This window comes from Nilaparvata lugens, chromosome 8 (genome assembly GCF_014356525.2).
Source record: "Nilaparvata lugens isolate BPH chromosome 8, ASM1435652v1, whole genome shotgun sequence".
NCBI classification, from domain to species: domain Eukaryota; kingdom Metazoa; phylum Arthropoda; class Insecta; order Hemiptera; family Delphacidae; genus Nilaparvata; species Nilaparvata lugens.
In genome coordinates this window covers 18361354-18373390 of record NC_052511.1, presented here as the reverse complement: position 1 = coordinate 18373390, position 12037 = coordinate 18361354, and the positions used below count along the sequence as shown (strand labels likewise).

The following is a 12037-nucleotide window of genomic DNA, read 5'->3' as shown; positions in this document are numbered from 1 at the left end:
CCCAGTTGTACAAAAGCCTGTTTAATTTTAATTATGAATAAATACCATAAGAACCAATCAGAGAAGACTTCTCTGATTGGTTCTCCTGACATTTAATCACGATTAAATTTCATCATACTTTTGTGCAACCGGGTGATAATGTTTCCTCTAATGTGGATGTTAATTTGTGCAGGAAGCAGTTGACCACTTCACTAATAACACCGTTTGCCAGAATGACATGACAGAAACAAACCACAAAACTGTGATGCACTCGCTGTTTGTGCAGGGCGAGCCTAAGCTTGCTCTCATCTATTCTCGCGCGTTCAACCCCCTGCTTAGCGAATTGGAAGATGCTAAGTAAGTAAAACCTGTCTTATATTTATGTTCGCTATTAAGATTGAAACACATTTAATTATTTGTACATTTTATGATAGTTATACTGCTAATACTTCTAGCCATTTCAAAATTTGGTAGACTAAGGTTAGGCACACACCAGTTAGTCAAGACAAGACAAGACATGATCAGAAACGTTTAGTCACAATACTTCACATAGTTGCTTATGAAGAAATGTCTAATTGCAATGACTAATCAGTGTGAGTTGCGTCATAAGCAACAATGTGAAGTATTGTGACTAAACGTGTCTGATCATGTCTTGTCTTGGCTAACTGGTGTGCGCCTAGCCTTCGCAACTGCAAGTATTGATAATATAATTTAGCCAATGTATAATCGTTGAACTCAAAAATCCCAGATGCGGAATCGAAGCAAGATGAAAACTTTTGGGTTATTTCTTTAACACAATTAACAATTTACACAGTTACACAATTTAACACAGTTATTTCTTTTTATACATTTGGAAATCAGATCCAAGCTATTAATAACTTGCAGATTACTATCAAACCTATTACAGTATTATTTATCATAAGAGAGAATGTAAATTAATCCTGATTTTTATTCAGAATTTGATACTGCAGTATAAAACTAAAAATGCATTCTATATTGTATGCTGATGATAATGATAGAACTATTTTATCATTTTTCAGGTTTCATATTTTGATCCTACTTGAATGTGGTCATATTCTTCAGGCGTTTGATTTCCAAAGAAAGTACAGACAATGGCAGACTGAACTGTTGGACTTGTTTTTTACTGGTAAGTTGAATTTACTTTCAAAATATTATTATTTTATTCCTTAATGTACTAATCCCAAACGCTGTAATTGATCTATATAAGCACTAAAATAATAAACCTTATTCCGGACCACTTTCTCATAGACTCTAAGATTAGTAGAAAACTAAACTAGAAATAAAAACCTGGACATACAGTAACTTTTTCTTCCATATCGACGTATGATTCTCGAGATTTCTGCTCAAACTACTGTTTGCAAGGCCAACTCTTTTAGATACATTTGTTGAAAGTTAGGTTAGGTTACAATGTTTTGCACATTTCTCTCTTTTTTCCTACTTTCTTCTCCAATACTTCCTTTTTCTTCTCCTCTTCACCCTTCTTTCCTCACTTTTATACCTTCTACGTGCCTATTACATGGGAAACCATAGTTGTCTAGGTATTTTTCCTCCTTTCTTTCTTTTCAGCACACCCCGCCATGAAGCCTGTTTTTGTATTTCATTGAAAATTTATTTTTGATTGTGATTTTTTGTTTAGATATCTTTTATGTATATTGTATTGTGTTGATTGGAATAAAAATGTATTGATGGAATTGATTGATTGTGAGTTCCACTAATAATTATAATATCTTCTGTTTCTTGGCTCTTCTCAATACAATTTTTTATTCACTATTCAAATTGACTAATTTCTTCAACATTGAAATTACGACTTACAAACTATAAAAATTGTGATAAATATGAAATATTCACTCACTGAATTGAGCATGCTCTGGAATCCCATGCGATAATAATTAATGTTAAACTATAATCCCATGCGAATCGAAAGCATGTTTCAGTCAGTGAGAAAATATTTCATATTTATCACAATATATTATAGCCTGGAAGTCGTTATTTCGGTGTTAAATTTTATTAAACATGTAACAGTTCGTAATGGATTAAGAAATTTCAGACGCTTACTAATTTCTCAAGGTCGTATTTATATTTCAAGGAAGTTGAACACTCTAATTTTGAGTTGAGCATTACATGAATTTCAATTTATTACATAATATCGGGGCACCGTGCTTCGCTCGTTATTTTTATCTATTGATAAACAGAACACAATTCTTTAAAATGATCGTGTTTATATTTCACAGCTGGCTATACGTCATCTTATGAATTTCGGGGATGCGATATTTTGATTTTTCAAATACTCACTCGCTCACTCACTTTTTACTATCCAGAGCCAGGTGTGTTGGTACTTTTTCATTCATAAGTGCATAAATATTCACCAAGTCAACTAGTGGACAAAATATCCTAATTCAAGACAGAAATTTGTTGGATTGGTTTCACTATGTCTCAAAAACGTCATATTAAGACAGAGTATGAGCCACAATACAGTCAAGTTTTAAAATGTTCAATTATTGATACAGTATTTTTCAGTTATCAGTGATGATTTAGTGAATTATTCTTATTTAATAAGGCTTTCAACTTTTCTTATTTATAAATTCCTAGGCCCGGTTGCACAACAGCCGGTTAAATTTTAATCGTGATTAATTTCACGAGAACCAATCAGAGAAGGCGTCTTTGAAAATACGGCTTCTCTGATTGGTTCTTGTGGAATTAATCAAGGTTAAAATTTAACCGGCTGTTGTGCAACCGGCACCTAGTTTATAAATATTTTCGACTCAAAATTGGACAAAAATCATGAAGTGTAAACATAACCTATTTTTGGACAATATCTATCTAAATTTGGGAAAGGAACAGTTTTGGGCTTTAAGCCTGTTGTTCCTTCCCAATCATTCATAGTTGAGAATGATATTGTATCTATCAATGTATAAATATATAAAGCAAATATTGCAAAAGAGAAAATTCACCACCCTTGAAAGTTATACAACATTTTACATCAACTAAATTCATACACATTACTGTTCATAATTTAACTGTTCAATTAAATACTAATTTACTGAGTAGAGTGGGCTTCTAACTAACCAGTCTCTAAATTAACTCTTGAATTTACATTATTTTCCTCGGTTTTCAGCTCGGTTGTATATTTTTTGATCACTGAATTGAGATGATTATTCAACATTAATATTATATCAGATCGACCGAGATGACTCGAATCTAAACTTACTACTATAGAAGGCGGTAGGAAAATGAAATTAGCAACCATGCCGTTCTATCGATTCCACCGGCTATAACGTGAATTATATTGGCCCATATGAATAAAACCAGAGCAAATGCTCATGAGCAAGAGCATGTAGCATAAGGTTTTGCTCATAAGCAAAATGTAGAAGCAAAAGCATTTGCTCATTTTTATATGAATAAGCTTTACCTTTTACTCTTACCTTATGCCCCTGAACTCTGGAGCAAATGCTCACGTATTTTAGAGATTTTTCATCAGCTGATTCGCTTTTGTAGCCTTAGTTTGTTTTTATAGCTCACAGAAGCGCTAAATATGCAAATAGGGTGCACCGCTTGTGTTTGCGTCGTCTGCTCTGTTTTCTATTTATGAAAAGAATTTTAGGTTAGTTAAGTTTAGAATTTTGAAATAATAGCGTGAAAAAATGTCATCTCTATAACAATCTTCAGCATATTCTTATAATATCAATAGCCTTCTTATAATCGTCTACACTTTCATCTTCTTAAATACCTATTTCCTATTTTGTGATGGCTATCTTTATAACAGGTAGCTATCTTTTGCATTTATTCTTTTGTAGGGATAATGGTGATATGTATCATGGTTGAATCTAAAAAGAGTTTTATAGTTCTCAACTTTTGGTTGTGATCGTATATGGTATAGTTTCCTCTTCCTCATACGAATTAGTTGAGCCATTTTATTATGAGCAAAAGGTGATAAGCTGCTTTAGACTAGACTCACCTTTTTTGAAGCATTTGCTTCAGAAGTTGAGCAAATGCTCTAGTTTATTCATACAATTTTGAGCAAAAGCTTTTACTTTTGAGCAAATGCTCAAACTATTTTTTTGATGAGCATAAGCAAAAGGTTTTGCTCACGTCTATTCATAGAAAATGAAGCAAATGCTCCATATTTTGGAAGTATAAGCAAATGCTCAACTTTATTCATATGGCCCATTGTCACTACCTCCGGAAACAGTTTACGGAGGTAGTGATTATATTCCTGTATATACATATTACACTAAACACTATTCCCGCTATTCTATGTCTACTATTCTATACCCCTGGAACTCGTAACGCCTGACTGCTCTATATGTGCACAGAACGTGAAGGTTTATATGATTTTTTATGTTTTTCACTTTGACAGGTATGTGGAAGCTATAGACGTAAACAAGAAGCTGGCAGTGAAACGCGTACAGGGTCCGACGCCTATGGCAACGCCTGTGTTGGAGCGTCGCACGCCACTGAAGGGCATCGCCTTCCGCAAGGGCACCGCCCCAAGGCCCAAGGATGACGAGTCACGTGATCAGATTCGTGATGTCATCGTGACAGCTTTTGCCAAGACGCTGCCACCAATCACACGCGAGCTGGCCGATTTCTGTTCAAGGCAGAAGAATACGCTCGGCACCTGGAAGAAAGGTGCTTAAACCTTAACTAATTATTGTTTGAATAGCTTTGAAACTATAGCTCCATATTTGGAAAACCGTAGAATCCTCCCTTATTTCAAACAGCATATCCTAAATTAGTAGGCCTATATATTATGATTGTTGTCATAGTTATTGCTTGTATTTACTTGTATCTTGTAGGGATGTGTAAAATGTATAATTAAATTGAAATTGAATACTATGAATTGATGCGGTTTCTCCGGCTGGCCACTAATGGTGGGACATGCATGTTTATCATGCACACACACACACACAACACACACACACACACACACACACACATATGTTCATCATGCATGTCTTGTCGTCAGCAAGAGGCTTCTAACATGAAATAGACAATCAATTACAATAAATAAAATAAACCACTAGAAAGTTACAAATTATGATGATAGAACATTATTTAGGGCCGGTTTCCGAGCTCGGGATTTAGCCAAGTTCTAGACTTTTAACAGCTGGAGTCAGAAAATTGACTTTTCGAAACGGGGCGTAGTCGTAGTCATAGTCAAAGTCACGTTTAAATTGAATTTCGAAAAACTCGAAAATTGAACACAAAATAAAATGAAGAGAAAATAGTGTAAAGTTCCAGCTATTTTGAATTATTTCGAAATGTTTCATTGGGTCGCCGTCTAGTTATCACCCCGACTACTTGACACCTGGTCATTTTGGCCATAGGCGACTACTTGTACCCTCGTAAAAATATACCATTGCCGTCAAGTTGTCCCCTCGACTACTTGGCACCTACTGGACCAAAGTTGCCAACTAGTCATGGCCGTAAACGACAACTTGACACCTCGCACCCTCGCGTCAGGGTGTCTCCCCGACTAGTTGTCACCTCCTTAGAAAGGAGACAAGTTGACGGGGATGGCTCACGGTTATTTGTCCCCTAAAAACGGTTTTAAAAGGGGTGGCACTAGTAGTCGGGGTGGCACCTAGTCGCGTTCCCGTTTCATTTTGTCAAGGAAAAACATTTCCAATTATAGAAATGAGAAAATAAAGATTTATTTACTGCGACTTCTTTGGAAAGCCAATTTTCTGACTCCAGCTTTTTAAAGTCTAGAACTTTCCTAAATCCTTACCTAGAACTTACCTTATTTTATATGGGAATGAAAATATTTAATTCAATCCCATCTCACATAAGAGAAATTGATGGCTTGAAGGAGTTCAAAAAAACACTCAGGGAATTCCTTATTGTATTGTGTCCGTACAGGTTAGCAGACTTCTTTTTGAATAGTGTTTGATTGATGTATGTTATGTGGGATCTATTGTGTTGAAATATCAAAAATAGAGCAGCGAAGAAAAATAAACAAAAAAATCGGATATACAAAAACCTTACCTCAGAAAATTCTGCTCGAAGCCTTTCGCTGTGATGACACTACGATGTAAGACGACATGAGTATCATGCATGTTCTACCGTTAGTGGCCAGTCTAAGGCACTAGGCATATGGCAGGTCACACCGAACCAGATAAATTCTACGCAATGCTGCTAAAACCTCTACTTAAACTAAAAGCCTCTTTAGTCAATAAAGAGGACAACTTGTATTGACTTTGTTTGCACTTTTTCTTCTGAAATATGTTTTTTCCTACAGATACCTTGAAAAGTGACCATTTCTGCACTGATTGCAGGCCGCAAAGAATCACTTTTCCGCACTAGTGCGCAAAGTGAGTACTTTGCGTACTCCAGATTTGCAGCATGACAACGCAAAATAGTTAGTAGGTTATATGGAGCACCAGTGCAGCAAAATCAAAATTAAGTTGGTAACACTCATAGTGAGGTCCACGTTATAATGGCAGTGGAGAACAGCGTTGCCTATTGATTATGTGCCTTGATTATAGTAATTTCAATGCTTACATAAGATAAACCCCCTTCAAGCAGTCAGATAAATTTTCAATTGAATTACTAATCATTATAATTCAATTTTAAATAAATTAAGGTTTTTATTAATAATAAAATTACACAGAAAAACATTTGATGGATTTCAGCGAATTTTACCCATAATTACCCACTTTTCAAATTCAATGGTAACTGTAGGAAAAATTTAATGTGAAATACGTGTGCAAAGCTCCTCTGCTGCACTCAAGAAACCATTCCGCCCTCGCCTACGGCTCGGGCGTAAACGTTTCTTTTGGTGCAGCAAACTGTCACTTTGCGCACTAGTTGCACAAATAACTATTTTTGTTCTGTTTATCGTTTTTTTGTACGAAAAAAATGGTAAGAAATTTTTCAATTTGGAGTCTTTATTATTATTTGACTGATACAATATTGGATTAAATAATACTGTATTAATGTTCCCTACTGTTAAACCTAAAGAAGGTGGGGAATCGTAATCAGGCCACTTTTCCCCATACCTACACCATATGATTCTATTTTCTTATCAGCAAATAATAATCAATCAATTGTATCAATACTTTGTAAATAATTGTAGCTTATATGCTTTTTGTAATCATGTCTATATTTTGAATAAACTCCTCTGGTTGTGTTGTACCCTCGACCAAAGAAAATATTATTATTATTTATTATTCAGTTCACTCATTGGGGATATTTTCTGTTTAATACTTACGAAGCGCTACAGCCCTACTTGGACCTTGGCCTCCTCAACAATTCGCCTCCAATCGTCTCTATCACCTAATCAATCAATCAATCACCTGCTCGCCTCTTCCTGTTTCTCACTCCCATGCACGTCAGATCTTTATCCACATCTTGAAGCCAGCGGGTTTTGGGGCGATCTCTTCTCCTGGTTCCTTCCATTCGTCGAACAATCATCTGTTTCTGTGTTCTGTTTTGGTCCATTCGTTGTACATGGCCCAGCCAGCTAATCCTTCTCTGTTTAATATTATTATTAATTATCATTCACTTCACTCATTGGGACTATTTTCTGTTTGCAGTTGACAGACCAGACCCCCTGTCGGTAGCAGTTAACCAGCAGCCACTGCAGACCGGACTGAAGGAGCGATTCGTGGAGTTGGCCCTGGCCAAGACTCGGCAAACATGGGCGCCGCTGCTTGCCACACCTTGTGCGCTCAAGTCGCGCATGCGCAGCACAGTCGAGGACACTCCATTCCTGCGCAGTACACCATTCAGCGTCAAGACGGCGAGGACTTCCGGTTCTCCGCGCAGCAACGCCCAACTAGACCAGTCGTGAGTACAAACAGAATAGAATTATTGGCTTTTGAGTTTGTGCACAACACATTGCACGTATTTCCAGGACAGACCTAATAGTATGCCGTAGACAGTTCCCCTATGTAGTAAATAAGTTGATCAACCTGTTACCCGAAAATTTAATTATAGATAGCATCACTAAATCAATTACTAAAAAATAATAGATTGGATTAAATCAACAAATGTTTTTCACCTAATTCACATCACAATTTGATTTATCTTTTTCTAGTATTTCCATCAGACTTACATACAGTACCTATTATTATAGGTTTTCCCCACTTTCATCTTGATTGAATTGAAAATTTTAAAACTAAAATTTTACATTTTGTAATCTGTACTTAATTGCAGACACATTTCGTAATTCAATTATTTTATTCTGTTTGTATTCAGCGCAAAACGAGGGTTGGGATGTGATGAGGTGGACGAGTCGTCACTGTTGAAGTCAGAGTCCAGAATGAAGCGAGCCCGGCTTGATTTCGATGACGTCATTGACAAGAAAAAGGAGAAGGAAGATGGCGCCTTGTTGCTATCCACTCCATTCATAAAGAGGAAACGCGCTGTCATTCCCAGCGAGTTGACCCCCCGCACTCCTCTATCAATTCTTAAGGTAAATCAAATCAACAATTCTTTATTGGTTCTTCAAAACAAAAAATTTACACAAAACAGAACGTTCAGCAAAAATATAGGAAACCAAACACCTGCAAGGAAAATCCTGTGTGCATGTGAGAGTTGCTAATACAATTCAATACGAGTCATTAAAAACTTACAAAAGATGAAATAATAAATTATATTATACAGGGTGTTTCAGAAGTAGTGTCGAACATTTTAGGATATAGTTCCTGGATCATAGGAGACTACTAATGACGTATTTGAAGTGTCCAAAACTCAGCGGTTATCCTTTAGCTGCCATTTTGTTTTTTCACTTTGAAATTTTTATCTCAAGAACGAAATTTTGTATTGATCTGAAATTTGTCATGAATATTTATGCTATAAAGACTCAACTTTAAAAAATGAAATAAAAACTTTTTGATGTAAATTTTCAAAATGGCGGCCATTTTAATTTTTTTTGCAAATTTCACGTAAACCGTTCACTTTACGGAAAATTTCTCAAGAGACAAAAAAATTAGCAAATGTTATCAAGATTTCAAGGATACTTCATTTAATTGGTCAGATAATAACACAGAAATTAATTATTTTCGTACAGCATGCATGATCATGAACAAAAAGATCATCTGAAAAACATAGTAAAATCAGCTGGATGGCCATATGGAGCCATACCGAGTTTCAAAGCTTCACCTTGAATACAATTGGAATTAAAAATGTAATATTAATGTTTATATTGTGAAAATTGATCATGCATGCAATACGAAAATAATATATTTCTCTTTTATTCTTTGACCAATCTTAATAAATGAGGTATCCGTGAAATCTTGATAAAATTTGCTAACTTTTTTATCGCTTGTAAATTTCTGTAAAATGAACGGTTTTCGTGAAATTTGCAATCAAAAATTTAAAATGGCCGCCATTTTGAAAATTTACATTGGAATTTTTTTATTTTATTTTTTAAAGTTGAGTCTTTATAGCATAAATATTCATGCCAAATTTCAGATCAATACAACATTTCGTTCTTGAGATAAAAATTCCTAAGTGAAAAAAACATAATGGCAGCTATAAGGATAACCGCTAATACGGCATTATTTTGTAGTCTCCTATCATCCAGGAACAATGCCCTAAAATGTTCGACACTACTTCTGAAACAACCTGTATAATCAGTTATTTGCTATTTCCCATGTCCATTGTGAGTTGAATGAAAATGTTATTATGATATTAATTCGATTTTGTTTCATTCGAGTTAAAAATAACTATTTGTCTTTGTTGTAGTCGCCGTGGAAGAGTGGCCAGTCTTCTGTGTCGAGGTACAGCGAGCGTAGCGATGCTCCCTCCTCGCCCATGCCTCGGCAGATTCGCTTCTCCGAGAACATCGAGTCGGAAAACCCCATTGATAAGAGGTAAGTGTTAACTGTTGCTGATTCCACGTTTTTCATTCAATTTCAATTTTAAAATTAATTTCGAAAACCTTGAATTAAAAAACACAAGATCCAATTTTTAATTTCTGGATTTGAAAGGATACATACATTACCACTGATGATAAATAGAATACTGATGAAGCTTTGATAAATAATTGAAATTGTTGATTTTTTGTCATTAGAATATAGCATATAATATTATTAGTTATTAGAATATAACAAACAGGCAAGAATTGCAAAATACTTTTCAGAAGAACAATCCTCACCAGCTCATCATCTACAAAGACATTTATTCTAAAAATAAGCATGATATAGTAGTGGAGTGAATTTTTACTTTCATTTAAGAATTGAAATATTTCTGATCGAGAATATAGTAATTAGTCATAACCTTGAAATAAACAAAAGGTGGAAAATAAAATTGAAATAAATACTAGGTATCTTATAAAACCATAGTTGATTTGAACTGCCAACACTTCTATTTTATGGTATCTATGGCTATTTGTAAGTATGTAAGCATGTTTTTCTATTGCTTACATGAGGCAACTAATTTTTACTTTCCTTGCCCTATTACCATAGGTAAGGATAGTATTGCTTTCCGAAAAAAATTAAGGTACCCCAATTTCTAAATTTCTATACGTTTCAAGGTACCCTGAGTCCAAAAAAGTGGTTTTTGGGTTTTGGTCTGTATGTGTGTGTGTATATGAGTGTATGTGCGTCTGTGTACACGATATCTCATCTCCCAATTAACGGAATGACTTGAAATTTGGAACTTGAGGTCCTTCCCCTATAAGGATCCGACACGAACAATTTCGATCAAATGCAATTCAAGATGTGGAATTTAGTCTTAGAAAAGAGTGGACTGTATAAATAGGAGAGAATAAATCAAATTCTGAAATAAGGAGAAACAATGTGTCTTGACTGATTTGACACCTGACTGAAATTCCACATGAGTGCAAGAACCGTTGTGCATTCAAAAACCTGTGCACTGGAATGAATGCAAAACAGTTTTAGGCAACTCAGTATTAAAACTAATCATCAACATGTAGGCTAAGGTGAAATGCCAAATGAAAAAGTAGGTTGGTAAAATACAAACTTTAATCAGCATTAAAGAATGTCAAATCACATGAACAAGAAATAAAAATTTGAATACATGAAATAACCCCTCAGGGTGATTGGTCGACATATAAATTGAAATAGAATTTAACTTTGTTATGAACAAGATTAGGATTAAGTTTAGAAAAGGATTGAAGTACATGAACAAACTTGAAAACGGTATTAAATGATTCTAGTAAAAAAGAACAAGTAAAAACAGTAATCTGAATGCAAGAACTGATTGCAATGTAACAATTTGAAATAGTAATAATTTTAATTTTAATTAGAGAGTGACAGTAAAAAGTTATGAATATAACAGCAATGAACATAGAAAATAATCTATCTGGTTATCAAAATGGAATAATGAAACAGCTACTAAACAAACGTTTATAGAATACCAGAATCTATAATAAGTAGTCTTTAGTTAAAACCTACAATTGTCATTTTTAATAACAAACAACACCTAGAAAAATTGAAATGTAAATATGTTGAATTGCAAGGCTTCAACATTTGAATTGATTCGATACCAACAAAAGAAAACAGGTAGGTTGAAATTAACCATAAGGTTATATGAATAACAGTAGCCTATACTGAAATAGCCTAATTGTAAAATGCAGAAACTACAGCTTTAGCAATTATCAAAAGAATAATAACAAAGAATTAAATAGGATTGATAATTGCAATGTTCACAGAACATTCATGAATTGATTACAAAAAACTGACAAACAATTCTCAAGAGCAATAACTCAAAAATAAAGTAAAGTTGACTATGAACAACAATGAATTCCTAACCTGAAAGATAAAAACAATAGATTAGGGTAGTAATAAAATACAAAGTAGGTGATACAGAAATACTTAGCTGTGGAACATAATGCAAGAGCCAAGGTCCCGGTTTGGTCTAGGGCCTTCAAAGACAGCTTGAGCTTCCAATAGCTCGAATAGGCCAGAGTCAAGGTCCCGGTTTGGTCTAGGGCCTTCAAAGACAGCGTGAGCTTCCAATAGCTCGAATAGGCCAGAGTCAAGGTCCCGGTTTGGTCTAGGGCCTTCAAAGACAGCGTGAGCTTCCAATAGCTCAAATGGACACATCAGGAGAGAAACAAGATTCC

The 12037-nt window shown here is 34.9% G+C and overlaps 2 protein-coding genes across 2 annotated transcripts in view; both read left to right on the top strand.

Moving 5' to 3' along the window:
- The window catches only part of LOC111063625 (protein ELYS), a 35541-nt gene extending 34356 nt beyond the window's left edge, over positions 1 to 1185 (top strand). The window contains exons 17-18 of the mRNA XM_039434153.1: positions 173 to 336; positions 1020 to 1185. Coding sequence (XP_039290087.1) covers positions 173 to 336; positions 1020 to 1170 — 315 coding nt within the window. The 3' untranslated portion in view covers positions 1171 to 1185. The remainder of the gene's footprint in view (positions 1 to 172; positions 337 to 1019) is intronic.
- Positions 1186 to 2309: 1124 nt separating this feature from the next.
- Positions 2310 to 12037, top strand: part of LOC120352649 (microtubule-associated protein futsch-like) — a 22986-nt gene continuing 13258 nt past the window's right edge. Inside the window, exons 1-5 of the mRNA XM_039434149.1 lie at positions 2310 to 2324; positions 4358 to 4629; positions 7539 to 7791; positions 8203 to 8419; positions 9694 to 9821. Of these exons, the coding sequence (XP_039290083.1) occupies positions 4422 to 4629; positions 7539 to 7791; positions 8203 to 8419; positions 9694 to 9821 (806 nt within the window). The 5' untranslated portion in view covers positions 2310 to 2324; positions 4358 to 4421. The remainder of the gene's footprint in view (positions 2325 to 4357; positions 4630 to 7538; positions 7792 to 8202; positions 8420 to 9693; positions 9822 to 12037) is intronic.